The 27940-nt window shown below is 44.2% G+C and overlaps 2 protein-coding genes and 1 pseudogene across 2 annotated transcripts; all 3 read right to left on the bottom strand.

Annotated features, from left to right (window-relative positions):
• Window positions 1-323: 323 nt before the first annotated feature.
• LOC136491692 (uncharacterized) lies at window positions 324-4449 on the bottom strand. The gene is made up of 3 exons (XM_066487953.1): window positions 3937-4449; window positions 3398-3745; window positions 324-3298 (listed from the first exon to the last, which is right to left on the bottom strand). The coding sequence occupies exons 1-3, from the start codon at window positions 3960-3962 to the stop codon at window positions 1108-1110; spliced, it is 2565 nt and encodes an 854-aa protein (XP_066344050.1). The 5' UTR covers window positions 3963-4449; the 3' UTR covers window positions 324-1107.
• On the bottom strand, window positions 4011-26832 carry LOC136491691 (ubiquitin-ribosomal protein eL40 fusion protein-like; annotated as a pseudogene).
• LOC136493800 (uncharacterized) lies at window positions 24389-26165 on the bottom strand. Its single transcript, XM_066489945.1, has 3 exons — window positions 25886-26165; window positions 25091-25479; window positions 24389-24979 (listed from the first exon to the last, which is right to left on the bottom strand). Exons 1-3 carry the CDS (start codon window positions 25953-25955, stop codon window positions 24389-24391), a joined length of 1050 nt encoding a protein of 349 aa, XP_066346042.1. The 5' UTR covers window positions 25956-26165.
• Window positions 26833-27940: the final 1108 nt, after the last annotated feature.

Raw genomic sequence — 27940 nt, 5'->3', positions numbered from 1 at the left:
ATCAAGCCAGGCAACTAGATTTTGTTCTCCAGATCTGATGCGCAGCGATAGAAAAGAGTCGTGAGGGAGACGCCGGTTCCAGAAGCTTCGAGTTCCAGAAGCTTCGGCCGGGTGCCGGAGGAGGAGGAGGGGACAGAGGGAGATGGCGACGGTGGAGGTTGGGGGTGCCGCAGCGTTGAGGGACAGAAGCTCCGCGGCGACGTCGCTTGCACAAGAAGCACCTCGGGTGCGCGCACAAGCCCCCAGCAAAGAACGTCACCATCGAGCAGGAGCAGAGTTAGGTTGAGTGACTCTTCGAGGGGATGTTTGATGCTGCGAATAAAATTTGGGAAAATTGGATCCATACCATCAAAAGAACATGTCTTTAGATGTATACCATCAAAAGAATCACCTTATGATACTTACCATCAAAAAATATAACTTTCTAGCTCCTTACCATTTCTGTGAACCACGCATTAACAAATGTTAATTGTGACAAGTTTACCCTTGCTTGTAACATTTACATGGCTGCACTCCAACTGGCCACCAGCAATAATGTAGCTGCACTCCAGCCCCAATTTCAACAGCATTATAACAGGATATAAGAGAACATGTAAAACACTATTTCACTAGGATATAACATAATATCTCATCAATATATAACACAACTTTTGAGCATTATATATCATGATTTTGGTTCCATTCTAGTACCATAATAGCTGATAGTTTGCAAGTTCACAGCTGGATACCAAAATATGAAATAGTGTTGCATAGCGGCACCATATTTACACACATAGAGTTGGACAAAAGACCACACTTGCCCAGCCATGCTCACACACAGATTAGAGTTGAAAAGGTAATGTTTCTAGCTAATAATGAGCCTACGATTAATTCCTCCAGGTGAGATAGACGCCATCCTTCTTGTTGTAGGACCTGGGCTGATCGGAGAAAGAGAAGACATGCTTCTTGTTGTTACACCTGGACTGGACATCACTTTTGGATCAGCAGCAGTTTGTGATGGTTCAGCATCAACAGTGGAGACTTCGATAACTTCAGATTTGGATTTTCTAGGAGGCGCAACATGGATTAGACAGGGAACAAAATGCATTACACATAAGGCATGATTTATTATTTACAATACCTTTGCTTTTTTGGTTTTTTTGGACGAGGTGGTGGAAGCTCTTGTTCTAATTCAGCTTGAGTAGCAGTACAACTCTTCTCTATATGTCCAAACTGAAAGCACCTTTTGCATTGATATGGGCCTCTTTTTCCTGCTTCTCCACTAGCCTTGATTCTTTTCTTCCTTGGTCTACCAGCAGGTCGTTCTAGCTTTGGAGGAATCATTTTAAACCCAGGGTCAAAATTTGGCCATTGTGTCTTGTCACCCATTGGAGTGATCACAAATTGATAAGCTGCCTTGAACCTCTCTACTGAATAGTAGTCATCCACAAAGTTCTCAATGTTAAGTTGTCTAACTTTCCCAAATAGAGCTATTGCATGAGTGCATGGTTTTCCAGAAATCTGCCATTGTCCACATCCACAGGTTCTTTTCTGGATGTCAACAGCAACTCTCCAATTCTTCCCTTCTTTTGTTATTCCTGATATCTCACCTGACATTGCACCACTCTTCTGGATTTCATAGTGGAGTCCTCGGCTCTTCATGTTCAACTCATGTAACACACTTGGCAGGATACACCCTTCCATTCTATTGGCTATCACTTGCCTTGTGTAAATCTTCTCCATGATCTTCTCCCTAATCTTATCCATTAGATCAGCAACTGGAAGATCTTTGTCATCTTTAATCCAATTGTTAAAGGATTCTGAGATGTTGTTGTTAACATAATCAACTTTGCATTCTTTTGAGAACTTAGATCTGCTCCATTTCAGCTTGTGATGCCTAAATGGAATTGCTTTAGGACTAGTTGCTGCAATTTTCTCCATTAGTGTGCCATACCTATGGTCTGTACATGCCCATGCACAAGGCCACATATATTTCAGCACATCACCCTTGAACTTTTTCCTAAAATTAGCCATTAGGTGCCTAAAACACTCACGGTGCTCCACATCACCTTTGAAGACCTTATTGACTGCATATGCTAATCCCTTACAAGCATCAGTGTGAATTGTTAATCCAGGGGGAGTCCCAACTGCTCTTTTCAGCTGTGCCATGAACCATGCCCAGTTGGAATTTGTCTCTTTGCCAAATATCCCATATGCAACTGGATACATCCAGTTGTGCCCATCAATTGCAGTTGCTGTAGCTAACTGGCCTTTATACTTTCCAGTAAGGTGAGTGGAATCAACCCCAAGGTAAGGCCTGCACCCAGCCATAAATCCATCAATACATGCTCTAATTGCAACAAACATCCTAGAGAAGTACATTTCTCCATTAATTTTCTTGCAATCAATCTCAACAATGCTTCCTGGGCAACAATCTTCTAGTGCTGCTTTGAATCTCCATAACATTTGAAAGCTCTCCTCCCAAGTACCATGAAGATCCTCCAATGCAGACTTTTTTCCAGACCATACTTTAAAATATGACAATTCAATGTTGTAGTGTTTCTCCAATCTTCTCTGTAATTTCTTTGCACTTATAGTGGGATCCTCCTTTACAACATCTTTCACCTTTTCAGATACCCAAGCTATGGAAGCCTCTCGACCCTTCATCTTGCTTGTACTAGGACAAGTGTGGACATCCAATCCTGAGAGTTTGATCACCATGAATGTGTTGCCACCATGTAGTTTCTTTGCAAACACTCTCCAATTACAATTTTGATATGCACACCTTGCCCTGTACCTTTTTGTGTCACTATGTTCAATCATAGTTTCAAACTCATTTTTGATGGCATATTGCCTAATAGTGTGGACAAAAGCATTCTTGTCTACAAACGTGTCTCCCTCCTTAATGATTGGATTCTCTTTATCATGTGATGTGTGAGGCGCCAGAAAATCATCAAGCATAGTAGCCTCATCATCAAGTACAACTTCACTATCAAAGTCTCTAATTTCTAGAACAGACCTAGCCCTCTTTCTTTGATGCATGTCTACTTCAACCGGATCAATGACTACATGATCGTCATTTTTAAAGTACCTCCACTCTTCATTTGTTCCAGTTGGCTCATCTCCATCAGGATCACACCCAGCAATCATAAAGTGCTCATTCTCTTCCTCTATAGCCATTGGTGGCCCTGCAGTTGTTTCCCCATATTTAGGTGCTTCTGCCCATGCAAATCCTTTGTCTAGTGTTTCCAAATCATTGTCCACTGCAGTGGGCATCACCTCCTCTCCTATGTTAACTGCAGCAGGCATATCCTCTTCTCCTGTGTTCATTGCACCAAGCATATCTTCCTTTACTGTGTTCACTGCAGCAATCATCTCTTCTCCTGTGTTCACTGCAGCAAGCATCTCTTCCTTTCCTGTGTTCACTGCAGCAGACATCTTCTCCTCTCTTACATTCAGCTCACGTCTGCCCACTACCATGAACAATTTCACTAGTCTAGATGCCCTTAGCAAATCAAGAAGCTGAGCATCGGACGCCAACTTGCATGTCACATTATCCCCTGATCGAACCCAGAAATTTGCCACTTGGTCACTGCCCCATGTAAAATATGGAGCAATATCTTTCTCTAGATCAATGATTGCGTACTCTTCTGAATCAACAATCCAACTTACTGTCCTACCCCGATTGTACTCCCTTCTACCGTCTTTGATAGTGAAGTAAGCATTGACGGTGACCTCTACTTTGCATGCATTGTTCGGATCAATTCTGCAACAATAGTTACCAACATATGGAAGGGAGACCAAATGTAAGGACCAATCGATAGCAATTCCAAGTTCAGGACAGGAAAAAATTGCAATTCCAAGTTCAGGACAAATGACGGTGACCTACCAGCAAACTAAATAAATAAAAATTACAATAAATTACACAGGCTTAGAAGACAGAAAAAAGGATCTTACCCATCTGGAACCTCGGCCAGATCCATTCTGCTCAAATCAGGACCAATTGCTCAGCACCATGAGAGGGGAAAAAACTAGGATTTAGAACCAGGAAAATAAGGGAGGAAGAAGAGGAATACAGGGATACACACCATGGAGTAGAGGGCAGCGCCGTCGAGGAGGCAGCCACCGCCGATGAGGTGCGCTGCTATGGAGCCTGAGCCACCGCCGGGGAAACACGTCGCTGCGACTCTTTCGCACGGGGCGAGCGCCGCGCACTGGAGGTCCGCAATGCGACTCCTCGCACGGGAGCGAGTGGAAGCTTCTGGCCGTCCTCGTGGCTGTGTTGGTTTGCCCAAGGGCAAAAACGGAAGTTGAAAAACGTGTGATCGGCAAATAGGAAAAGGGATTAACGATCTTGTAACGGAAGCAAACAGAATGGTACATAGCTACTGCATTGTGATCTTTTGATGGTAAGTATCATAAGATGATTCTTTTAATGGCATACATCTAAAGACATGTTCTTTTGATGCTATGGATCTAATTTTCCCATAAAATTTAGGACGTGTGATATAAGGGTGTCCCATGAGGTATTCAGATACTAATAACAAATAAATTATAGAATTTGTCAGTACTTTACGAGATAAATTTATTAAGTCTAATTAATCGTCATTAGCACATATTTATTGTAGCACCACATTGTTAAATTATAGGCTAATTAGGCTTAAAAGATTCGTCTTGCAAATTAGTCGTAAACTGTGCAATTAGTTTCGTAATTAGTCTATATTTAATACTCCATGCATGTGTCCAAACATCCAATGGGACAGTGACTAAAGTTTAGAAGGAGAAACCAAACACCCCCTAACTCCAGAAACAGAGGAAGCAGAGACGATTCAAGTCAAGGATGAGGAGATTAGCTTCGCAGATGGTGATTATGAGTTGGATTTGGAGATGGATGCAAGCGAGATACGGATTCAATGGCGGATTTTGTGGAGAGAGGACTTTTTCAATCGAGTCTTGGGGAGGAGACAATCCCAGGCAAAGCTGGTCGAATGGATCGATAGATCAGACGAGTAGCTGTCAATTACGGATTTGGAAACAATTAGTGGATGAATCTGGATTCAGATGAGTGGAGATCAGAATGGGAGGGGAGAGTTGAGAGAGTGAGGATATTTGTCGACAGTCTGCCCAAGAGCAACATCCATCCTAAAGCCGAGCAGTGGAGGTGGCTTCCATCCAACAATGAGGGTTTAACCAAGTAGTGAGGCCTTATTTGGCGGTACTTGTATTCACCCCAATGGCCTTAGGGTCTGAGTCTTGGGCACGAGACAATCCTAGGCAAAGCTGACCGAATGGATCGATAGATCAGACGGGTAGCTATCAATCATGGATTTGGAAACAATTTGGAGATGGATCTGGACTCAGCTGAGTGGAGATTGGAATGGGAGGGGAGGGTTAAGCGAGAGAGAGAGAGAGAGAGAGAGAGAGAGGATATTTGCCGATAGTCCGCCCAAGAGCAACATCTGTCTTGAAGCCGAGCGTTGGCGGCGGCTTCCATCCAACAATGAGGGTTTAACTAAGTAGTGAGGCCTTATTTGCCGGTACTTGTATTAACCCCAATGGCCTCAGGGTCTGAGTCTTGGGTAGGAGACAATCCCAGGTAAAGCTGATCGAATGGATCGATAGATCATACGAGCAACTGTCAATCACGGATTTGGAAACAATTTGGGATGGATCTGGATTCAGATGAGTGGAGATCGAAATGGGAGGGGAGGGTTGAGAGAGAGAGAGAGAGAGAGGATATTTGTCGATAGTCAGCCCAAGAGCAACATCTGTCCTAAAGTCGAGCGTTGGTGGCGGCTTCCACCCAACAATGAGGGTTTAACCAAGTAGTGATGCCTTATTTGGCGGTACTTGTATTCACCCCATTGGCCTCATGGTCTGTTTGGATCCTTTAGTCCTTGGACTAAAGTTTAGTCCAGGGACTCCTACCCTATTTGATCTAGGGGCTAAAGGCCATTAAAACTATTGAACAAAGAGCAAAACACCCCCTTCTCTTCACGCGCCTTGTGTCCAGGGAACCTGAGCTTGTTGCCATCGATGTGGATCCAGTTCATCGACCGGCACTGGCACCAGGCATCGCAGCCGCTCTCACGGCGGGCAGTACTGCTCCCAGTATACCAGGCGAACCCATAGGGACCGCTCCACGTCCTCGCACGATGTGTATTCGGAGTACTTGACCGCTCACGCTAGGTACCTACGCGACGTGGACGACGAGGTGGAGGAGGCACCGGACGAGGTGGTGACGATGGCGTCTAGCGCGACGGCCGTGCAGAGAAGTCGAGGGACGGGGAGCCCAAATAGATCCGCTAGGGCCTACCACCAGTTGGAAGGAAGAGGGCGACGCCGTCGGTGGGGAGGAGGAGGGCGCGGGGGAGCAAGGGCCAATGAGCGGCAGGGGTGTCCTTTTGAACATTTAGTCCCCTTTAGTCTCCCCCAAGTGTCGACAGAATATCGTCGGTAGTCCACCGAGGGGTATCCCGCGATGGTAGATTTGTTGGTGGGGATGCATGTAATCAGGAACCAGATGGTGACACAAGGCACCGAGATAGCGATTTAGACAGATTCGCGCTGTCTGATCGACGTAATACCCTACGTCCTCTGTCTTTGGTGTATTGTACTGAATACATAATGTAGTAGATAGATCTTGATGGATCGTGTCCGCTAGGGGATCCCTACCTCTCCTTATATAGTCTGGAGGGACAGGGTTACAAGTAAAGTATCCTATTTGGTACTATACAATGTCTTGCGGTGCATGCCGAGCAGCATCGTGCACGCCTTGATCTTATGGGCCAGGCCACCTCCGATGGTGCGGCCCATTGAAAGGTCCTAATGGCTAGAGGGGGGTGAATAGCCTAATAAAATTTCTACAACAACACTTAACAAAATAGTTAGACAATTATGAGGCAAAGCAAATGTTGCGCTAGCCTACTCAAAATGCAAGCCACCTACCACAATTCTAGTTAAATAGTGTCGATTCACACAAGAGCTATGACACTACCCTATGTTAGTGTGCTCTCAAAGGCTAACTAAAGAGCCACACCAACCAACCAAGCAAACTCTCACAACTAGCTACACTAAAGAGCTTGTCAACTAGTTTGCGGTAAAGTAAAGAGAGTGATCAAGAAGGTTATACCACCGTGTAGATGAAAGAATCAATCAATCACAAGGATGAATAACAATGAAGACCAATCACCTCGGAATCAATGATGAACACAATGATTTTTTACCGAGGTTCACTTGCTTGCCGGCAAGCTAGTCCTCATTGTGGCGATTCACTCACTTGGAGGTTCACGCACTAATTGGCTTCACACGCCAAACCCTCAATAGGGTGCCGCACAACCAACACAAGATGAGGATCACACAAGCCACGAGCAATCCACTAGAGTACCTTTTGGCTTTCCACCGGGGAAAGGTCAAGAACCCCTCACAATCACCACGATTGGAGCCGGAGACACTCACCACCCTCCGCTCAACGATCCTTGCTACTCCAAGCCATCTAGGTGGCAGCAACCACCAAGAGTAACAAGCGAAATCCATAGCAAAACACAAACACCAAGTGCCTCTAGATGCAATCACTCAAGCAATGCACTTGGATTCTCTCCCAATCTCACAAAGATGATGAATCAATGATGGAGATGAGTGGGAGGGCTTTGGCTAAGCTCACAAGGTTGCTATGTCAATGAAAATGGCCAAAGGTGTGAGCTTCAACCGGCCATGGGGCTTAAATAGAAGCTCCCATGAAATAGAGCCGTTATACCCCTTCACTAGGCATAACGTGGGCTAACCGAACGCTTCGGTCCAACTGACCGGACGCAGCACCAGACGCTCCAGTCGTGAATACCGGACGCGTCCGGTCGGCATACAGGACGTGTTCGGTATCCCTCAAAGGCCACGTGTCTAGTTCAAACCAACATAGCCATTGCTACCTAATCTGCCGACGACCGGTCGCTGAGTCACAAATGACCAGGCGTAAAGCCGCAGCGTCCGGTGGAGTACAGTAAGCATCCTTGCACGACCAGACGTGTCCGGTGATATCAGACCAGACGCTGCCAGCGTCTGATCGATTGCTCTACCGAACACTGTCTATTGATTCACATCGGACGCGTCCGGTGTGGCGACCAGACGCGTCCGGTCGCTGAGTTCATCACCAAATACCGGATGTGTCCGGTCACCATACCGGACGTGTCCGGTCACTCTGTATCTAGCGCGACTAACTCCTCTTCGACTCTATCTTCTTCACCCTTGCTCAAATATGCCAACCACCAAGTGTATCACCTTATGCACATGTGTTAGCATATTTTCACAAACATTTTCAAGGGTGTTAGCACTCCACTAGATCCTAAATGCATATGCAATAAGTTAGAACATCTAGTGGCACTTTGATAACCGCATTCCGATACGAGTTTCACCCCTCTTAATAGTATGGCTATCAAACCTAAATGTGATCACACTCTCTAAGTGTTTTGATCACCAAAACAAAATAGCTCCTATGGTTTATACCTTTGCCTTGAGCTTTTTGTTTTTCTCTTTCTTCTTTCCAAGTCCAAGCACTTGATCATCATCATGGCATCATCATCATGTCATGATCTTCATTTGCTTCACCACTTGGAATGTGCTACCTATCTCATGATCACTTGATAAACTAGGTTAGCACTTAGGGTTTCATCAATTCACCAAAACCAAACTAGAGCTTTCAATCTCCCCTTTTTGGTAATTGATGACAACCCATATACAAAGATATGAAATAAAATTCAATTGAATCCATGTTGCTTGTCCAAGCATATTTACCATGTGTAAAAGGATATGGACAAGTTTCATGAACCCCAAATGGTAGCAATTGCTCCCCCTATATATGTGCTAAGAGTTTGGATTGTAGCTTGCACATATGCTTAGATAGGAAATATAGGAGTCAATGTCTACCACATGATGCTAAGGTATAAAAGGTGGACCTTTGAAGCGTGATACCAATTGAAGTGCACCAATATACCATCCTTAGCACCATGGTTAGCTCAATACCACTTAGAAATATTTGGAAATGAAAGTTATCTAGTGATTTCATTTCATCATTCAATCTAACAACTAGCATACATCACACAAGCATGGATATTTTAAATTTGGAACTTATGCCATGCAAGAAAACATATGAAATGCACATTCAAATGCATCATCCAAGTTCATGAGCTTGCTCCCCCTACTTGTGTGCTCAAAATTTTAGTTGATCCCTTTCCTTTGTTCCCTTTCCTTTGTCATATCTCTCCTCCTATGTCATATATCAAGATATCTTTATATTTCTCTTCCTTTATGATATTTCTTTCCCTTTTCACTATTTTTACAACTATCTTTGTTTCTCTCCCCCTTTGTCATCAATGACTACAAAGGTTCTAAATATAGATAGTATTACTTGTAGGGTCGAGATTATCAATGTCAATCAATGGGGTGAGGATCATTTTCCCAAATTTGGTCCAATCTAGATTATTTGCCAAGGATATTTAACTCGGTTTGATCCAAGGACAAGCTTCTTCACACCTCCAAGTAAGGGTTATCTTGTACCATGTTAAGTTAAATACTTAGAGCTCATTTTCTAGATCAAACACTAGGTTTACAAGCCCATAAACATGTCATATGCTACCACTAGATCAAGTCAAGCATAGAAGCAATAGTGATACCATATAGACAACAAAATTATTTGATTTTCATGAATGGGCCTAATAAAATAGAACCACTTGAAAGGTCCTAATAAAATTGAAAATGTGACTATATGCACTAATCATGTCCTTAGCAAAGATGTATGTCATGCCAATCAACTTTTACCTTGAATTGCTCGAAGGAGAGGCATGTCATATGAGTGGGGGGTGCATCAACACATATTTGAGAAATCCAATATGTTCAACTCATTCCTTAGCTTGTAAAACCTTTTCTCATCCAATGGCTTAGTGAATATATCGGCAAGTTGATCTTCGGTGCCTACACTCTCAATGCAAATGTCCCCTTTTTGTTGGTGATCTCTTATGAAATGGTGGCGGACATCAATGTGCTTTGTTCTTGCATGTTGAACCGGATTGTTGGTCAACTTGATTGCACTCTCATTGTCACATAGCAATGGCACTTTCTTGAACTTGATTCTAAAGTCACTCAAAGTGGCCTTCATCTAAAGTATTTGTGCACAATAACTACCGGCGGATATGTATTCGGCTTCGGTGGTTGATAATGCAACACTATTTTGCTTCTTTGATGACCATGAAACAAGTGATCTTCCCAACAATTGACATGTGCTCGAGGTGCTCTTTCTTTCAACCTTGCATCCCTCATAGTCCGAGTCGGAGTAACCAACTAGCTCAAACTTTGCTCCTTTGGGATACCACAAACCAATATTTGGTGTATGCTTCAAGTATCTCAATATTCTCTTTGTAGCCTTCAAATGACTTTCTCTTGGTGAGGCTTGAAATCTTGCACACATGCATACACTAAACATGAAATCCGGCCTTGATGCGGTCACATAGAGTAGGCTTCCAATCATAGACTGATATAATTTTTGATCCACCATATTGTCACTTGCATCACTATCCAAGTTGCCATTGGTTGCCATTGGTGTGCTAATGACTTTGCTATCAATCATGCCAAACTTCTTGATCATGTCCTTGATATACTTGCCTTGACTCATAAATATACCATTCTTTAATTGCTTGATTTAAAAACCAAGGAAGTAACTCAATTCTCCAATCATGGACATCTCAAACTCATTAGACATCATCTTTCCAAACTCATCACAAAATTCTTGATTTGTTGATCCAAATATGATGTCATCAACATAGATTTGCAATACAAATAGATCTTTTCCAATCTTCTTGATGAAAAGAGTGGTGTCAACCTTGCCCATCATGAACCCTTTAGAGAGGAGGAAGTCCCTCAATCTCTCATACCATGCTCTAGGTGCTTGCTTCAAGCCATACAATGCCTTCTTTAACTTGTACACATGGTTGGGCTTCTTGTCATCTTCAAAACTGGGAGGTTGCTCTACATATACTTCTTCATTGATGTAGCCATTTAGAAATGCACTCTTAACATCCATTTGATAGAGCTTGATATTGTGGGCACAAGCATAGGCTAGCAAGATTCGAATTGCTTCCAATCTAGCAACCGGGGCATATGTTTCTTCAAAGTCAAGACCTTCAACTTAAGTATAGCCTTGTGCTACCAATCTTCCTTTGTTCCTTACAACTATCCCATCTTGATCCTGCTTGTTTCTAAAGACCCATTTGGTTCCAATCACATTGTGTCCCTTTGGTCTTTCTATCAACTCTCATACTTGATTTCTTGTGAAGTTATTCAATTCTTCATGCATAGCATTCACCCAATCAACATCCTTTAATGCTTCATCTATCTTCTTTGGTTCAATGGATGATACAAATGAGAAGTGTTCACAAAATGATGCCAATCTTGATCTTGTTTGTACACCTCTTGAAATATCACCAATGATAGTGTCCAATGGATGATCTCTTGCAACATTGGTTGGTTGGAGGATTGGAACTTGATTGCTTGCACTTGCTTGATCATTGGGTTGAGATGATGTACTAGCCACTTGATCTTGTTCATTGTCATGAGATCCACTTGCACTAACTTGATTTGTATCGGCTTACACATTTGAGTTGGAGAGCACTTGCACTTGATCATCTTCATCATCATTCACTTGCCTAGGCCTCAATTCACCAATATCCATGTTCTTCATGGCATTTGAAAGTTGAATGCCTCTAACATCTTCTAAGTTCTCATTCTCTACTTGTAAACCCTTGGTTTCATCAAATTCAACATCATGAACTTCCTCAAGAGTACCACTATCCAAATTCCAAACTCTATATGCCTTGCTTGTAGTGGAATAACCAAGTAGGAATCCTTCATCACATTTCTTGTCAAACTTGCCCAATCTAGTGCCTTTCTTCAAGATATAGCATTTGCAACCAAAGACCCAAAAATATGCAATGTTAGGCTTTCTACCATTCAAGAGCTCATATGGTGTCTTTTCTTTCAATCGGTGACAATAGAGGCGGTAGCTACTATAGCAAGCCGTGTTGATAGCTTTGGCCCAAAAGGATTGACTCATATTGTACTCACTAAGCATAGACCTTGCCATATCAATGAGTGTTCTATTCTTCCTCTCAACAAGGCCATTTGATTGAGGAGTGTACTTGGCCGAGAATTGATGTCTAATTCCAAATTCATCGCATAACTCATCAATTCTAGTGTTCTTAAACTCACTACCATTGTCACTTCTAACTTTCTTGATGGTTGTTTCAAATTCATTGTGAATGCCGTTGACAAATGATTTGAATGTTGCAAATACATCACTTTTGTCCACTAGAAAGAATACCCATGTGTATCTAGTGTAATCATCCACTATCACAAAGCTATATTTATTTTTACCAATGCTAGTGTATTGTGTTGGCCTAAATAAGTCCATGTGCAATAACTCAAATGCCTTGCTAGTACTCATCATGCTTTTCTTAGGATGGGTGTTTCCAACTTTTTTCCCGGCTTGACAAGAGCTACAAAGCTTATCCTTTTCAAACACAACATCTTTCAAGCCTCTAACCAAGTCATGCTTAACCAATCTATTCAATTGTTTCATTCCAACATGACCAAGCCTTCTATGCCATAACCAACCCATGCTAGACTTAATGAACAAGCATGTAGATAATCTAGCTTCACTAGCATTGAAATCAACCAAGTATAGATTTTCATATCTAAAACCTTTGAAGATCAAGTTAGAGCCATCTACACTTATGATCTCTACATCATCTACTCCAAATATGCATATGAATCCAAGATCACACAATTGGGCCACGGATAGTAAATTAAAGTTTAAGCTCTCTACTAGCAACACATTGGATATGCTCATGTCATTGTATATTGCAATCTTACCAAGCCCTTTGACCTTACCTTTGCCATTATCACCAAATATGATACTATCATAACCATTATTGCCATTGGTGTTGATTGAGTTGAACATTCTTGCATCACCGATCATGTGTTGAGTGCACCCACTATCAAGAACCCAATGCCTTCCTTTGGCTTTGTAATTGACCTACAAAAGAAGATCAATTTCTTTTAGGTACCCAAACTTGCTTGGGTCCTTAAAGGTTAGTCACTAAGCTCTTTGGTACCTAAATGGCTTTCTTCTTTGAGCCCATCCATGGTTTACCAATGAACTTAGCCTTCACACCATTTGTACCCTTAGTAAGCATATAGCATGAATCAAGCTTAATGGAGGATACATTAGCATTTTTGCTCTTGTTTTTGCATTCTTGCTCTTTATAACCCACTTGCTTGCAACTAGTGCAAAACCGACCATTGTTCTTCACAAAACTAGTCTTGTGAGGAGCATAGGCCGCTTTGCCTTTCTTGGGGGTATAGCCCAATCCGTCTTTGTAGAGAGAAGCTCTTTGGCTACCCAAGCACATAAGCAAGCGGTCCTCACCACCATAAGCCTTAGCTAAGGTGTGAGTGAGCTTAGTGACCTCCTTCTTGAGGTTCTCATTCTTAATCATTAGTGAGGCATCACAAGTGAGACCATCACTACTAGATGAGGTAGAAGTGGAAGTGCTACAAGAAGGGTTAGTAGGAGCAACAATGATAGGCATAGATAGTGATTCATCAATTATATCATAAGTTAAACCTACATTGCAAGTTTCAACATGCTTCTTTTTATTTTGCTCTTTAAGCGAAGAAGAATGAGCTTTGCCAAGCTTCTCATAGGCTTCCTCTAGCTTCTCATGAGTTGCTTTGAGCTCATCAAGGGCTTGCTTAAGGGCTTTTACCTCCTTATTCAAGCTCTTGCATTCCCTTCTCTTAATATCAAAGTGTTCTTTAGCATCTTCTAGCATGTCAAATAATTCGTCCTTAGTAGGTTCATCATCATCACTATCACTATCATTTTCATTTTCATGTTCATTATCATCAACATGTTCTTCATCACTTTCATCATCACAAGATTGTACCTTAGTGTCCTTAGCCATGAAGCATGATGAAGATTCGAAGAGAGAAGGCTTCTCATTGATAGCAATGCTTGCAAGAACCTTCTTCTTGGTGGTCTTGTTATCATCACTATCGTCATCATCATCACTTGAGAAAGCATCACTATCCTAAGTGACTACATATGAACCACCCTTCTTCTTCTTGAATGACATCTTGTCCTTCTTGTCCTTCTTCTTGTTCTTCTTGTTGTCATCATCATTGTCGCTATTATATGTACATTGGGCAACAAGATGATCTTTGCTTCCACACTTGAAGCACCTTCTTGACTCTTCTTTGTTCTTGGATGAAGACTTCTTTCTTCTAGCACGGTAGCCCTTCTTCACCATGAACTTGCCAAATCTCTTGACAAATAGAGCCATCTTCTCATCATCATCATCATCCCATGATTCATCTTCTTCACTTGATGTTTCTTTCTTTGCTTTGCCCTTAGATGATGTGGCTTTGAATACCATGCTCTTCTTCTTCTCATCCTTCTTCTCATCTTTCTTCTCCTTCTTTTCTTCCTTCTCATCATCATCTCTATAAGCATCATCGGTCATTATATCTCCCAATACTTGGTTTAGTGTCATGGTGTCCAAACCGCTTCTTACTAGAATGATGACCAATCTACCAAATCTTGAAGCTAAACATCTCAAGAACTTGTGGGAGAAGTCCTTATCCTTCACTCCTTCTCCAAGTGCTTTGAGATCATTGATAAGCACTTGAAGCCTATGGAACATCTCTGGCACACTCTCATCATCCTTCATCTTGAAGCTTGCAAACTTTTCTTTGAGAATGTAAGCCTTTGTACCCTTCACGGCTTGAGTGCCCTCAAATAATTCTTCTAACTTCTTCCAAGCTTCATGTGCCATCTCAATATTTTTGATTTGCTCAAATGTTCTTTCATCAATTGCATCATGAATGGCACTTAGAGCAATGTCATTGTTTTGGAGAAGCACTTCTTTGGCCACGGTGGAATTCTCTGGATCTTCAATCTCAATTTTGGTTTCTACCACCATCCACACTCTTCTATTGATTGACTTGATATGTGTGGTTATCTTTGACTTCCAATATGGATAATTTGTGCCATCAAATTGAGGTGGCTTCTTGGTGTTGTTGATTTGAGCCATTTTTACACCAAAGGTTGTTAAGCCTCAAATCACGGTGACCTCAGCTCTGATACCACTTGAAAGGTTCTAATGGCTAGAGGGGGGGTGAATAGCCTAATAAAATTTCTACAACAACACTTAACAAAATAGTTAGACAATTATGAGGTGAAGCAAATGTTGCGCTAGCCTACTCAAAATGCAAGCCACCTACCACAATTCTAGTTTAGATAGTGTCGATTCACACAAGAGCTATGACACTACCCTATGTTAGTGTGCTCTCAAAGGCTAACTAAAGAGCCACACCAACTAAGTAAACAAGCTCTCACAACTAGCTACACTAAAGAGCTTGTCAACTAGTTTGCGGTAAAGTAAAGAGAGTGATCAAGAAGGTTATACCGCTGTGTAGATGAAAGAACCAATCAATCACAAGGATGAATAACAATGAAGACCAATCACCTCGGAATCAATGATGAACACAATGATTTTTTACCGAGGTTCACTTGCTTGCTGGCAAGCTAGTCCTCATTGTGGCGATTCACTCACTTGGAGGTTCACGCGCTAATTGGCTTCACACACCAAACCCTCAATAGGGTGCCGCACAACCAACACAAGATGAGGATCATACAAGCCACGAGCAATCCACTAGAGTACCTTTTGGCTCTCCACCGGGGAAAGGTCAAGAACCCCTCACAATCACCACGATTAGAGCCGGAGACAATCACCATCCTCCGCTCAACAATCCTTGCTGCTCTAAACCATCTAGGTGGCGGCAACCACCAAGAGTAACAAGTGAAATCCACAGCAAAACATGAACACCAAGTGCCTATAGATGCAATCACTCAAGCAATGCACTTGGATTCTCTCCCAATCTCACAAAGATGATGAATCAATGATGGAGATGAGTGGGAGGGCTTTGGCTAAGCTCACAAGGTTGCTATGTCAATGAAAATGGCCAAAGGTGTGAGCTTCAACCAGCCATGGGGCTTAAATAGAAGCCCCCACGAAATAGAGTCGTTATACCCTTCACGAGGCATAACACGGGCTAACTAGACGCTCTGGTCCAACTGACTAGACACAGCATCGGATGCTCCGGTCGTGAATACCGAGCGCGTCCGGTCGGCATACCGGACATGTCCGGTAGCCCCCAGACGCCATGTGTCCAGCTCAAACCAACATAGCCGCTGCTACCTAATCTGCCGACGACCGGACGCTCACACCGGACGCTGAGTCACAAATGATCGGACACTGAGCCACAGTGTCTGGTGCAGTACAGTAAGCATCCTTGCTCGACCAAATGCATCCGGTGACACCAGACCAGATGTTGCCAACATCCGATCGACTGCTCTGCCAAACACTGTGTCTGCTGATTCACACCGGATGCGTCTGATGTGGCGACTGGACGCGTTCGGTCGCTGAGTTCATTGCCAAATACCAGACATGTCCTGGTCACCATACCAGACGCGTCTGGTCACTCTGTAACCAGCGCGACTAACTCCTCTTCGACTCTATCTTCTTCACCCTTGCTCAAATATGCCAACCACCAAGTGTATCACCTTGTGCACATGTGTTACCATATTTTCACAAACATTTTCAAGGGTGTTAGCACTTCACTAGATCCTAAATGCATATGCAATGAGTTAGAACATCTAGTGGCACTTTGATAACCGCATTCCAATACGAGTGTCACCCCTCTTAATAGTATGGCTATCAAACCTAAATGTGATCACACTCTCTAAGTGTCTTGATCACCAAAACAAAATAGCTCCTATGGTTTATACCTTTGCTTTGAGCTTTTTGTTTTTCTCTTTCTTCTTTTCCAAGTCCAATCACTTGATCATCATCATGGCATCATCATCATGTTATGATCTTCATTTGCTTCACCACTTGGAATGTGCTACCTATCTCATGATCACTTGATAAACTAGGTTAGCACTTAGGGTTTTATTAATTCACCAAAACCAAACTAGAGCTTTCACACATGTCTTGTCTTGAGGATACCAGGGGGGCATACCCCCATAGCTAGTCCCCGAGCCTGACAGTAGGTGATGTAGTCACGTGGTGCTAGGGTCAGAAAGTAGAAGACCAGCCGAGCAGGCAACCAGTCCCTGGGTGTAGCCTCTAGATGAGAACAAGCACATTCACCGCAAGGTGAAGTGTGCCCACTTAGTCCCCGAGCCTACTAGAAAATAAAGAATGAATCTTGTAGCAGGGTCATAGGAAAAGAAGTCTGAAAGCTTGCTGACGTCGTCTGACATGCGCATATCAAGACCCCAGATGTGCTGCCCAAGATCAGTACCCTGACCCGAACAACATGGAGTAGCTTGATAGCACACCGATGAGATGTAGCAAGATCCAGCCACCAAGAGAGCACTAAGGAGCGAGGAGTCCCCAGCGTCACTGGCGATGTCTGAGCACCGAGGAGCGAGGAGTCCTCGGCGTCGCTAGCGATGACCGAGCACCGAGGAACGAGGAGTCCCCAGCGTAGGCGGCGATGTCCGAGCATCGAGGAGCGAGGAGTCCCCTACATCGCTGGCGATGACCGAGCACCGAGGAGCGCGGAGTCCCCGATGGCGCTGGCGATGACCGAGCATCGAGGAGCGAGGAGTCCCTGGCGTAGGCGGCGATGTCCGAGCACCGAGGAGCGAGGAGTCCCTAGCATCGCTGGTGATGACTAAGCACTGAGGAGCGAGGAGTCCCCAGCGTAGGCGGCAATGTTCGAGCACCGAGGAGCGAGGAGTCCATGGCGTCGCTGGCGATCACCGAGCACCGAGGAGCGAGGAGTCCCTAGCATCGCTGGTGATGACCGAGCACTAAGGAGCGAGGAGTCATCGGCGTCGCTGGCGATGATCGAGCACCGAGGAGCGAGGAGTCCTAGGCGTAGGCGGCGATGTCCGAGCACTGAGGAGCGAGGAGTCCCTGGCATAGGCGGCGATGACCAAGCACCGAGGAGCGAGGAGTCCCCGGCATTGCTGGTGATGATCGAGCACCAAGGAGCGAGGAGTCCCTGGCACCACTGGCGATGTCCGAGCACTAAGGAGCGAGGAGTCCCCAGCGTCGCTGGCGATGACCGAGCACCGAGGAGCGAGGAGTCCCCGGCGTCGCTGGCAATGTCCGAGCACCGAGGAGCGAGGAGTCCCCGGCGTTGCTGGCGATGACCGAGCACCGAGGAGCGAGGAGTCCCCGGCGTCGCTGGCGATGACCGAGCACCGAGGAGCGAGGAGTCCCCGGCGTCGCTGGCAATGTCCGAGCACTGAGGAGCGAGGAGTCCTCGGCGTTGCTGGCGATGACCGAGCACCGAGGAGCGATGAGTTCCCAGCGTCGCTGGCAATGATCGAGCACCAAAGTGCGAGGAGTCCCCGACATCGCTGGCGATGACCGAGCACCGAGGAGCGAGGAGTTCCCAGCATCACTGGTGATATCCGAGCATCGAGGAGCAAGGAGTCCTCGGCGTCGCTAGCGATGATCGAGCACCGAGGAGCAAGGAGTCCCTAGCGTCGCTGGCGATGTTTGAGCACCAAAGAGCGAGGAGTCCTCGGCGTCGCTGGCGATGTCTGAGCACCGAGGAGCGAAGCGACGTCCGTGCACCGGCGTAGCTGGCAAGGTCCGAGCATTGGCATAGCTAGCGATGTCCGTGCGGTGAAGTGTGCCCACTTAGTCCTCGAGCACGAAGAAACCAAGCACTGAGGAGTCCCCGGCGTAGCTGGCGATGAAGCACGAGCAACGAACAGTCTGGTCAACTGGTCGGCGGTGAAGTGAGCATTGAGTAGAAGTGACCGGCGAACAGTCCGATCAACTAGTCGGCGACGGAGTCCATGAACCGAGCGGTCCGACCAGTTGATCGGTGGGGAAGCCCGAGCACCAGGTGATTTGATCACCTGGACGATGATCCTGCAATACAAACATATAGAACGGGTAGTACATGATGTAAAGATATATGACCTTCGGAGAAAAAATAGCGTATGTAGCTTGGCGATTAGTTGGAGCGAAGATGTATTTATATTTAATATAAACCACCCGACCAGTTAGTGTGTAGCTGAGTCTCCAGCCCTAGCTAGCCCATAGTCCATAACGTCGAGCACAGGAGCCCGTGCACGTGTAGGAGGAACAGGCGTGGCCAAGGAGCTGCTGCCGACCACCCATAACGCAGAGCGCAGAGCCCATAGCACGGTTAGGAAGGAGCCGGAGATAAGGCCATCTCTAGAGGCGTCCGAGCATCAACAGGACTGTTCGAGGGTTCAGAAAATCGTTTGGAGAGCAAACATGGAGAAAACAGTTCAGAGAAACATCATGGCGATATACGGAGATTGGAGAATATTTAGAAGAATATTAAAGCATGACTTAGCTTTAGACAGAAAGTCTGGTCGGTGATGTATGGCGTTATTTGGTCGGCGTTGACAGCGAGCATCTGGCGGGCGGTGAGTTGTTGGTGAAGACGACCTCGGAGGTGGTTCCGAGATCGGATCTGCTGTCGCAGGTGCTGATGTAGCCAGCGATGAATCATCGTCATGGACCGACATAGATCTCCACGAGATTGTTGACAAGAACGCGCTGTTGATTTAAGGTCCATCTAGCTCGCCATGGATCAAGCGCACACCCCTGCCTGGCGTGCCAACTGTCGATAGAATATCGTCGGTAGTCCACCAAGGGGTATCCCGCGATGGTAGATTTGTCGGTGGGGGTGCGCGTAATCAGGAACCGGATGGTGACACAAGGCGCAGAGACAGCGATTTAGACAGGTTCGGGCCGTCTAATCGACGTAATACCCTACGTCCTGTGTCTTTGGTGTATTGTATTGAGATGTAGTAGATAGATCTGTGTGGATCGTGTCCGCTAGGGGATCCCTGCCTCTCCTTATATAGTCTGGAGGGATAGGGTTACAAGTAAAGTATTCTATTTGGTACTATACAATGTCTTGCGGTGCACGCCGAGCAGCGCCGTGCACGCCTTGATCTTGTGGGCCGAGCCACCTCCGATGGTGTGGCCCATGTCTTGTCATGAGGATACCGGAGGGCATACCCTCACACCAAGAGACTAATGGACTAAACAATTTAGTCTCTGTTTTAGTCACCCTGTTTGGCAATTTAGGGACTAAAAGAGGCTAAAATAGAGGGACTAAACTTTAACCCCATGGAACCAAATAGGCCCTTATTAATTGGCAGTACTTGTATTCACCCAAGTTCGCATGTATTAGGGTGAGACAGGTTGGCTAGCTCCAATTTTGTGGATTAGGACAGTTTGGAGCGGATTTAGCCCCATTAGTAGGCCTAGGACTGATGACGGTTGTTGATGTCAAGACTTATAGTTTGGGTGTTAGAACGTGTTACCTTCTCTTTCCCTACCGCAATTCCTTATCCATTCTGTATGGATTCTCCACCGTCCCCATACAAGCTAAAGTAAGGGAACAAACTATATCAGCTCAAGCTAGAACTCACTTAAAAGGCTAAGAAAGAGCAAGTCAACAGGAAATAGGTCAAGAAAGAGCGAGTCAATAGGAAACATGACCTACCAAAGCGCTCTCTAGAGATTAGACTCAAGGGAGAGTAAGACCGAAACGAGGTCTAGCCCGAGTGAAGGCTATCCTCGAAGGGAATGCCTCCAGAGTAAGTTTAATAAAGAAAGAAGACCCACGTCATAATAATACATGCCTTTTTCCCCTTAATCGTCAAGCTCGTGGATTTAGATCAATTTCAGTTTTATGGGCTTCATACATTGTGAAGAAAAGTACTCAACAAGGTTTACCGACCACAGGGACACGCAGCTCGGCATGTCACCAGTGATACTTCAGATTATTAGCTGCGATTACCTTGTGTTCAGATTATTAGCTGCGATCGCCTTGTACGTTCACTATGATTACAGGGACCTGAAAAGATTCATGTAACGTGAATTGTTTACAAAATCTGTATAATACTTCATATGTTCCAAATTAGAATTCATTTTAGCTTTTCTACATACTAGTGGACATGTACGTGCGACACGCACATGTCTATAAAAAATTTTGTTTACAAGAAAGAAAATCTCATGAATTGTCTTTGATATGAAGAATTCTATGTGGTTAGAAAAATATATACACAATCACTGAATTTTAAATTTGAAACACTTTTACGGATGACTTTGGATTCATTCTTGTCATCTCCACCTATGTCTTTGCGATGCTTCCGCTCCATGTTCTTATCTGCTCTCGTTCTCTATGGTGTGGAGTGGTCCCCGGTTTTCATCGGAAATCTGATTAAACAAAGATTCATGAATAATCAATTCAAAGTTTATTTGCAAAAAGAGTGAGTAAAGTCAATGAGTTTTTTTTTCAAAGTTCATCTAATAAAATTCACGGCAAAGCTTTTACCATCCTTTGAAAAATATAACATGCTATTATATAACCTAATTCTTATTGCTCAGGATAGTAAGTAACCTAATTATTTTAGTATTGTAGCTAGCTATACTTAGCAAAAATATATACAATGACCATGGCATGCCCAGAAGATAAAGGCCATCCCTAGCTGCCTTTCTTGTTCAAAGATCAACACATCCTGCAGCCAAGACGTTGATATGTTATATCTAGAAGCAGAAGGTAGAACAATAAGGTTAGCCATAACAAAATTGTTAGATTAATTACTTGAAGGCCCTATCTTAACAATTCATTTTTTGAAAGAAATTAAGGAATCTTGATTCCCCTGTACCAATCTTATTTTGTAGTGACCACTAACTGCAAAAATAAAGAGTATTTATTTTTTAGAACATTCAGAGTAAATAGATTAGGTAGCAGAATAAATTTTACCCAGTCCTGCAAAACAAAGAGTATTTATTTTTGTCGAACATTCAGTATAAATGATCCTAATTCCTAACCTACTATTTTGGTCAAATTTGTCACCGTCCTAGGAGCAGCGGAGGCAAACAGATGGGGATGGAGGGGAGAAAGTTTTCGGTGGATAGTCGTAATTTCGGCGCGTGGGTACGTAGAAAAAAATATTTTCATAATATTTACTTATTTGGTGTTGTCAATGATATGTTACTTTTTTTCTATAAATTTGATGAAACATAAGATATTAATTTGATTTAAGGTGATTCTAGACATTGATTTATTTTTAGGGAGAGAGAGTATATATATAACCGAAAGGACCACAATACAAACTCAAAAAGTCGAGTATCGTGAAAATGACTGGTGAGAAAACCCTAGTAAGTTTTTATTTGCATCAAGGACACCTGGGCGGCAGAGAAATAAAAAAATAAGCAAGTCGTCTCACCGCGTTGCTGTGGCCACACTTTCTTGCGGCAGTTTGAGGCTTTGGGGTGCAGGCGGGCATAGCACCTGAAAATCAAAGATAATGAAAAAGAAAATTTTAGCATCGATTCAACTTCTTATTAGCCAAACTTTGCAGATAGAAGAACAGCTAAATTTTGCAATATTTAGATGCTGTTAAAGAAGACAACTCCACAAACTAAATGATCCGTTATATAGGCTGAACCATTTAACAGTACCTAAAATAATGAGTATTAGATGTACAAAATCGAAAAAAATCTAGCATTATGAAAATGTATATCAAGATATAAAACTACACATTTTCAATCTGTGTTGATTGCAATATACTCCCTCCGTATAACAAAAAAACGACATCCTGGCCCCTATACGCAAGATTGTAAAGAACGACGTTCTGGCCCCAACGACACTAATCTGGACACTAATGCCCCTGCCCCTTCGATGCATGCACCGCGCATTGATGACAGGACCGGTCCACGCCGCAGCCAATTCTCCTCGATTCCGATCCGCGCCGTGGCCGCTCGCCTATCGCCCTCGCTGCTCTCCACTCGCGTTTTATTAAGCCATCGTCATCTTCGTGGTCGTTGAGATAGTACGGTAGCAAAATGGACAAGAGAAGGACAAGTAATACCGTTGTCATGCTCCAATGGAGGGTCGTTGAGATCAAACGCAACGTCGCCGTTGTCATCTTTGGGGTTGTCCAAAGCAAAGCCAGCGTCGCCGTCGTCATCCTCTTCTAATCGAACGTTGAGGTCAAAGGCAGGAAGGAAATCAGCCATTGTGCCTTACAGAGTGGAAGGAGTAGATGAACTAGCTAAGCCATGTCGTATGAACAAGCTAAGAAGCAGCAGCCAAGCTAGGCGTGCAAGGAAGATGCAAGCGCATAAATAGAACCTCGGGTAACCCAAACGTACAGTCTTTTTATTCCAAATGAGTGCCAGGCCGAAAAAATTGAAAAACGAGCAGGCACAAACGCGCCGAGCAAGCACAAATGCGCTCCAGGCCGAAAAAATTGAAAACGAGAGGGTGCACAAAGGCACCATGCAACCTCCTCCTCGCTTCCAGCCGAAAATAGCGAATAGTACGCGCGCCATGCATCTCCACGGCCGAAACAGTGCCATGCAAAAATCACTTATTGCCATGCAAAATGAAGCAAAACTGTGGGCGCCAGGAATCAAACTCGGCTCACCAGCCTCACACCTCGATACGCTAACCGGTTGATCTAGGAAACTTACTCATATGAAACGCACGCGAAGCAGTATTTAATAGGGGCAAACAGAAAAAAACTCTACCCTAATTAATCACTCCTTGGTATGCTAAATGCTGTCCTAAACGTCATTTTTTTCCTATATGGAGGGAGTATGTGTGAAACAAAATAATCTAGCACATACACGTACGATGTCCAGTCCACTACATTAAAGCCAATTTAGCAGCCCGTATCATGCATTGAGCGGCAAATTATATTGCTAATTACATAGCAGGTTAAACAGGTGAGTAGATGATAAGGACCAGGCAGTGGTTAGAGCAACTCCAGCAATAGCCCCCAAAACAGGGCCTCTACTTTTTATTTGGGTGCTCCCCCAACTTTTGTTGGCCCTGTTTTCTAGGTTGAACTCCAACAGGAGCCCCCAAATCAAAGCCCCTATCTTAATTCCTCTATTTCCTCACACACATGAGCATATATGTATTTGAGAACATCATATATATATAATAATTTATTTGAACTATATCAATAAAGCACCATGCGTAAAATAATAAACGAAAAATGCTAATATTCAAATTTAAATTCAAACATAAATTTGGTTCAGATTTGACGACATCCAAAAGAATAGAGCTGCAACAATAGTTCAAAAGCCTCTGCAATAAACTAGAACTGTAATGAACTGAAACTAGAGGTGCAAGCCAACTTGCATTGACTGATTGTGCTACTTCAGTCAGGCACTAGATCCCAAAATCAACAGGCATAGTAATAGTTCATTACATCATTATCAAATGAAAACACTAATAGCCTGCAGCTACCATGTCCTCCACCGCTTCAATATCAAATTTCTCCACCACTAGCTTCATGTCCTCCATTGCTACCAGCAAAAGCGCTGTTAAAGGTCGCCATCTTTTGTGCTGCAATCTGAGCCCTCATTGCTATCACATATGTCTTCTGGGAGGGGTCTAATTTCTCAAGGTCACAAAACATAATCTTTTGTTCTTTCTCCCATAGCGTTTTGTCCTCCTCATTTGCAATCTTGCGCTCTTCAAGTGCTAATCTGCGCTCATGCATCATCTTGTTCTCTTGCCACCTATCCTCTCTAACTTTCTCTTTGTCTGAAAGAAATTTCTCTATCAAGCTATAATCCATTTGTTCTCCTCCTTTCTTCAGCTTCTCCTTAGCTTGCTTCCTCCCCATAGGCCTTTTACTGCTAGGCATAGCAGAGTCAGGGGTTTGGCTCTTATTACTCTCACCATCTTCTAGATCAAACACATCCACTGTTCCTGGTGGTGAATTGCTTTCCCTAGGCCTTTTGTTGGTGACAGGGGGCACAAACTTCTCGCTATGCCTAATCATCTGCCAACAATGAAGGAAAGGAAAGCCCTGCTTCTTCTTTCCACCAGCATATAATTTTTGAGCTTCTAGCAACTGAAATCAAAGATGCAGCAGCTTAATAAAGATAATGATGCAGCAGCTTAACAAAATCAAAGATGCAGCAACTTCTTGCAACAATGATGCAGCAACTAATAAATTTCTCACATGTTCCTGGTATGGCACTCCACTAGGATGGCGGCGCTCAACCTCATCATATAAACCTTGAAACTTCTGGCACTCTTTGTGAATTGTCGCCCACCGATGCTCAAGAGAGTTCGCATTCCTATCAGATGCAAATTTTTTGTTCGCATGAAAGTTATCATGAATTCGCTTCCAATAGGCCTTGCCAGGTTGCTCATTTCCAGTGATAGGATCCAAACTTATGTTCTCCCAAGATTCACACAATTGGATGTCTTCATCCAGAGAGTAGTTAGCAGCACGGATTGCCTTCTTCTTTGGTGCACTAGGTTGATTAGGTGAAATTCCAATGTCATCAATCTCAAATTCGCCGGAAACCATCCGTGACCAAGGACCTCCCTGCGGCATATCACAAACTGTATAAAAAACACATAATTAATGTTTTGGGCTCCCAACCATCTAGACTTTGCATAAATGTGTGGAGTAACAAGCTGAAAGCAGTTATTTTAGTACATATGGACAACACCTGCAGCAAGCCAGTTTAATTTCACACTACTACTACTAGGATCCAAATTGGATAGGATTAAAAAAACATCACATCATACAGTACCACACTAGTAGGATCCAAATTGGATACAGCTCATTCAGGCTTGTAACGTAGAAAGGAAGCAGCAGAGCAGCATGTTCTCCACGCGTTCGCTCCCTGCTGCAATACACCTCTCCCTACGCGCGCCATACATGGCTACGACTAAGCAGCCTGCTGCATATGCCTCTATTCTGCGTGAGCTCGAAAGGACCAGGAAGCAACGGCTTCAGTCGTACCTTCGATGGGAGAGTCGCTGGAGCCGGAGGTTGCGCCTCGCAGGGGATTCGCAGGGGGCGGTGGTCGCATCTTGCCGGGGAAGTCACCGGACGCTCGCGGCGCCGGGGGTCACGCCTCGCAGGGGGATTCGCAGGGGGCGGAGGTCGTAGCTCGCCGAGGGGATCGAGGCACGCTCGCACAAGAAGCCGAGTGGAGGATTGACGGTGTGCTGTGAACCCTAGCGGCGCGCGCTGGGGAAAAATGACGTGCGAGTGGGCGGGAGGGGCGAGCGTGGGAAGAAATTGCGCGCGCGGGCAAAAAACCAGACGAAACTGTCGGATCGGGGCTGAAGCTGACCCAACGAATCTGTTGGCTGTGGGGTGGATTTTGTTGACCCAACAAATTTGGGGTCCATAGTAGGGGTCCTGCTGGAGTGAGATTTTTGGTCTAAGACCCCATATTTAGTTATGAGGGCTTAAGTAGGGGCCATGTTGGAGATGCTACATACTTGCGGCAGATCATCTTGCTCTCATTGTGCTTGCTGGCAGGTTGATGAGGTCCCACGACACACGCATGGTGGGGTAGCCGCCACGGTCGCCGCCGCGAAGGTGGAGGACCAGGTGCAGAGTGAACTCCTTCTGGATGTTGTAGTCGGCAATAAGGCAAGGGTGCGGCCGTCATCTAGGTGCTAGCTTCCCGGCGAAGATGAGCCGCTGCTGGTCCGGCGGGATGCCTGCATGCAGATTAAAATCGAAGCAAGGCAGTCAATAATGTCTACTTTGGGCAAATTGGAAGGGTAGTTGATCGATCTAATAAACAACAAAAAGGTTGGAAGAGAGATCAAGGAGACAATGGATGGATCACCTTCCTTGTCCTAGATCATGGCCTTGATGTTGTCGATGGTGTCGCTGCTCTCGATCTCCAGCGTGATGGTCTTCCCCATCAGCGTCTTCATGAAGATCTGCATCTTCGCCGGCGGCCGCGCGCTTGCTTGCCTCGATCGTTCTGCTCTCCGGCCGACCTGGCGGTTCGTGGCGATGGGCACTACCGGAAACCGGCACTTTGCCGAGTGCCGGAGGCTTTGCCGAGTGTATTTTATCGGGCACTCGGCAAATACGGTCTTTGCCGAGTGCCAAATAAAATACACTCGGCAAAAAAAAACACTCGACAAAATGCGTCTTTGTCAAGTGCCTTTTTTCTGGCACTCGGAAAATATGTATTTTGCCGAGTGCTATTTTTCGGCACACGGCAAAATGCGTCTTTGCCGAGTGCCTTTTTTCTGACACTCGGCAAATATGTATTTTGCCGAGTGCTATTTTTCGGCACACGGCAAAATGCGTCTTTGCCGAGTGCTTTTTTCTGACACTCGGCAAATATGTATTTTGCCGAGTGCCTTTGTTTTGGCACTCGGCAAAGAGGCATTTTGCCGTGTGCATTTTTTTTGCCCTCGGCAAATCAGTTTTTCAAAGCAATTTTTGAGGCCCTAAACGAATTCAAATGAAAAACTTTTCAACTACAAAGTTGTATAACTTTTCAAAATCTACAAAGTTTATTTTGGTCATTTCTTCATTTGACAAAGCGACAATAACGTTGTTCATAAAGTCTACATCTCTCATATCTCTCATATTAGTTTCATGAAAGTAGAGGAGAGATATATAAGATTTATGAACAATGTTACTACCACTATGTCGGATGAACAAATGACCAAAATAAACTTTATAGATCTTAAGAAGTTATGAAATTTTGTAGTTGGCAACATTTTGATTTGAAATCGTCTTGTCATGCAAAAACGACGTTTGAATTTGAAAATTTGAATTTTTCAAAAGACCTCGGATGGAAAAACTTCCTAAATGAAAATTGTAGATCTCCAAAAGTTATGAAACTATGTAGTTGACAACTTTTTGATTTGAAATCATCTTATCATGCAAAACTACGTTTGAATCTCTCAAATTTGAAATTTGAATTTTTCAAACGATCTCGGATGGAAAAACTTCCTAAATGAAAATTGTAGATCTCGAAAAGTTATGAAACTTTGTAGTTGACCACTTTTTGATTTGAATTCGTTTAGGGCCTCA

Source organism: Miscanthus floridulus, chromosome 11 (genome assembly GCF_019320115.1).
Source record: "Miscanthus floridulus cultivar M001 chromosome 11, ASM1932011v1, whole genome shotgun sequence".
In the NCBI taxonomy this organism is placed as follows: Eukaryota; Viridiplantae; Streptophyta; class Magnoliopsida; order Poales; family Poaceae; genus Miscanthus; species Miscanthus floridulus.
This window is presented reverse-complemented; position numbering and strand designations above follow the sequence as displayed.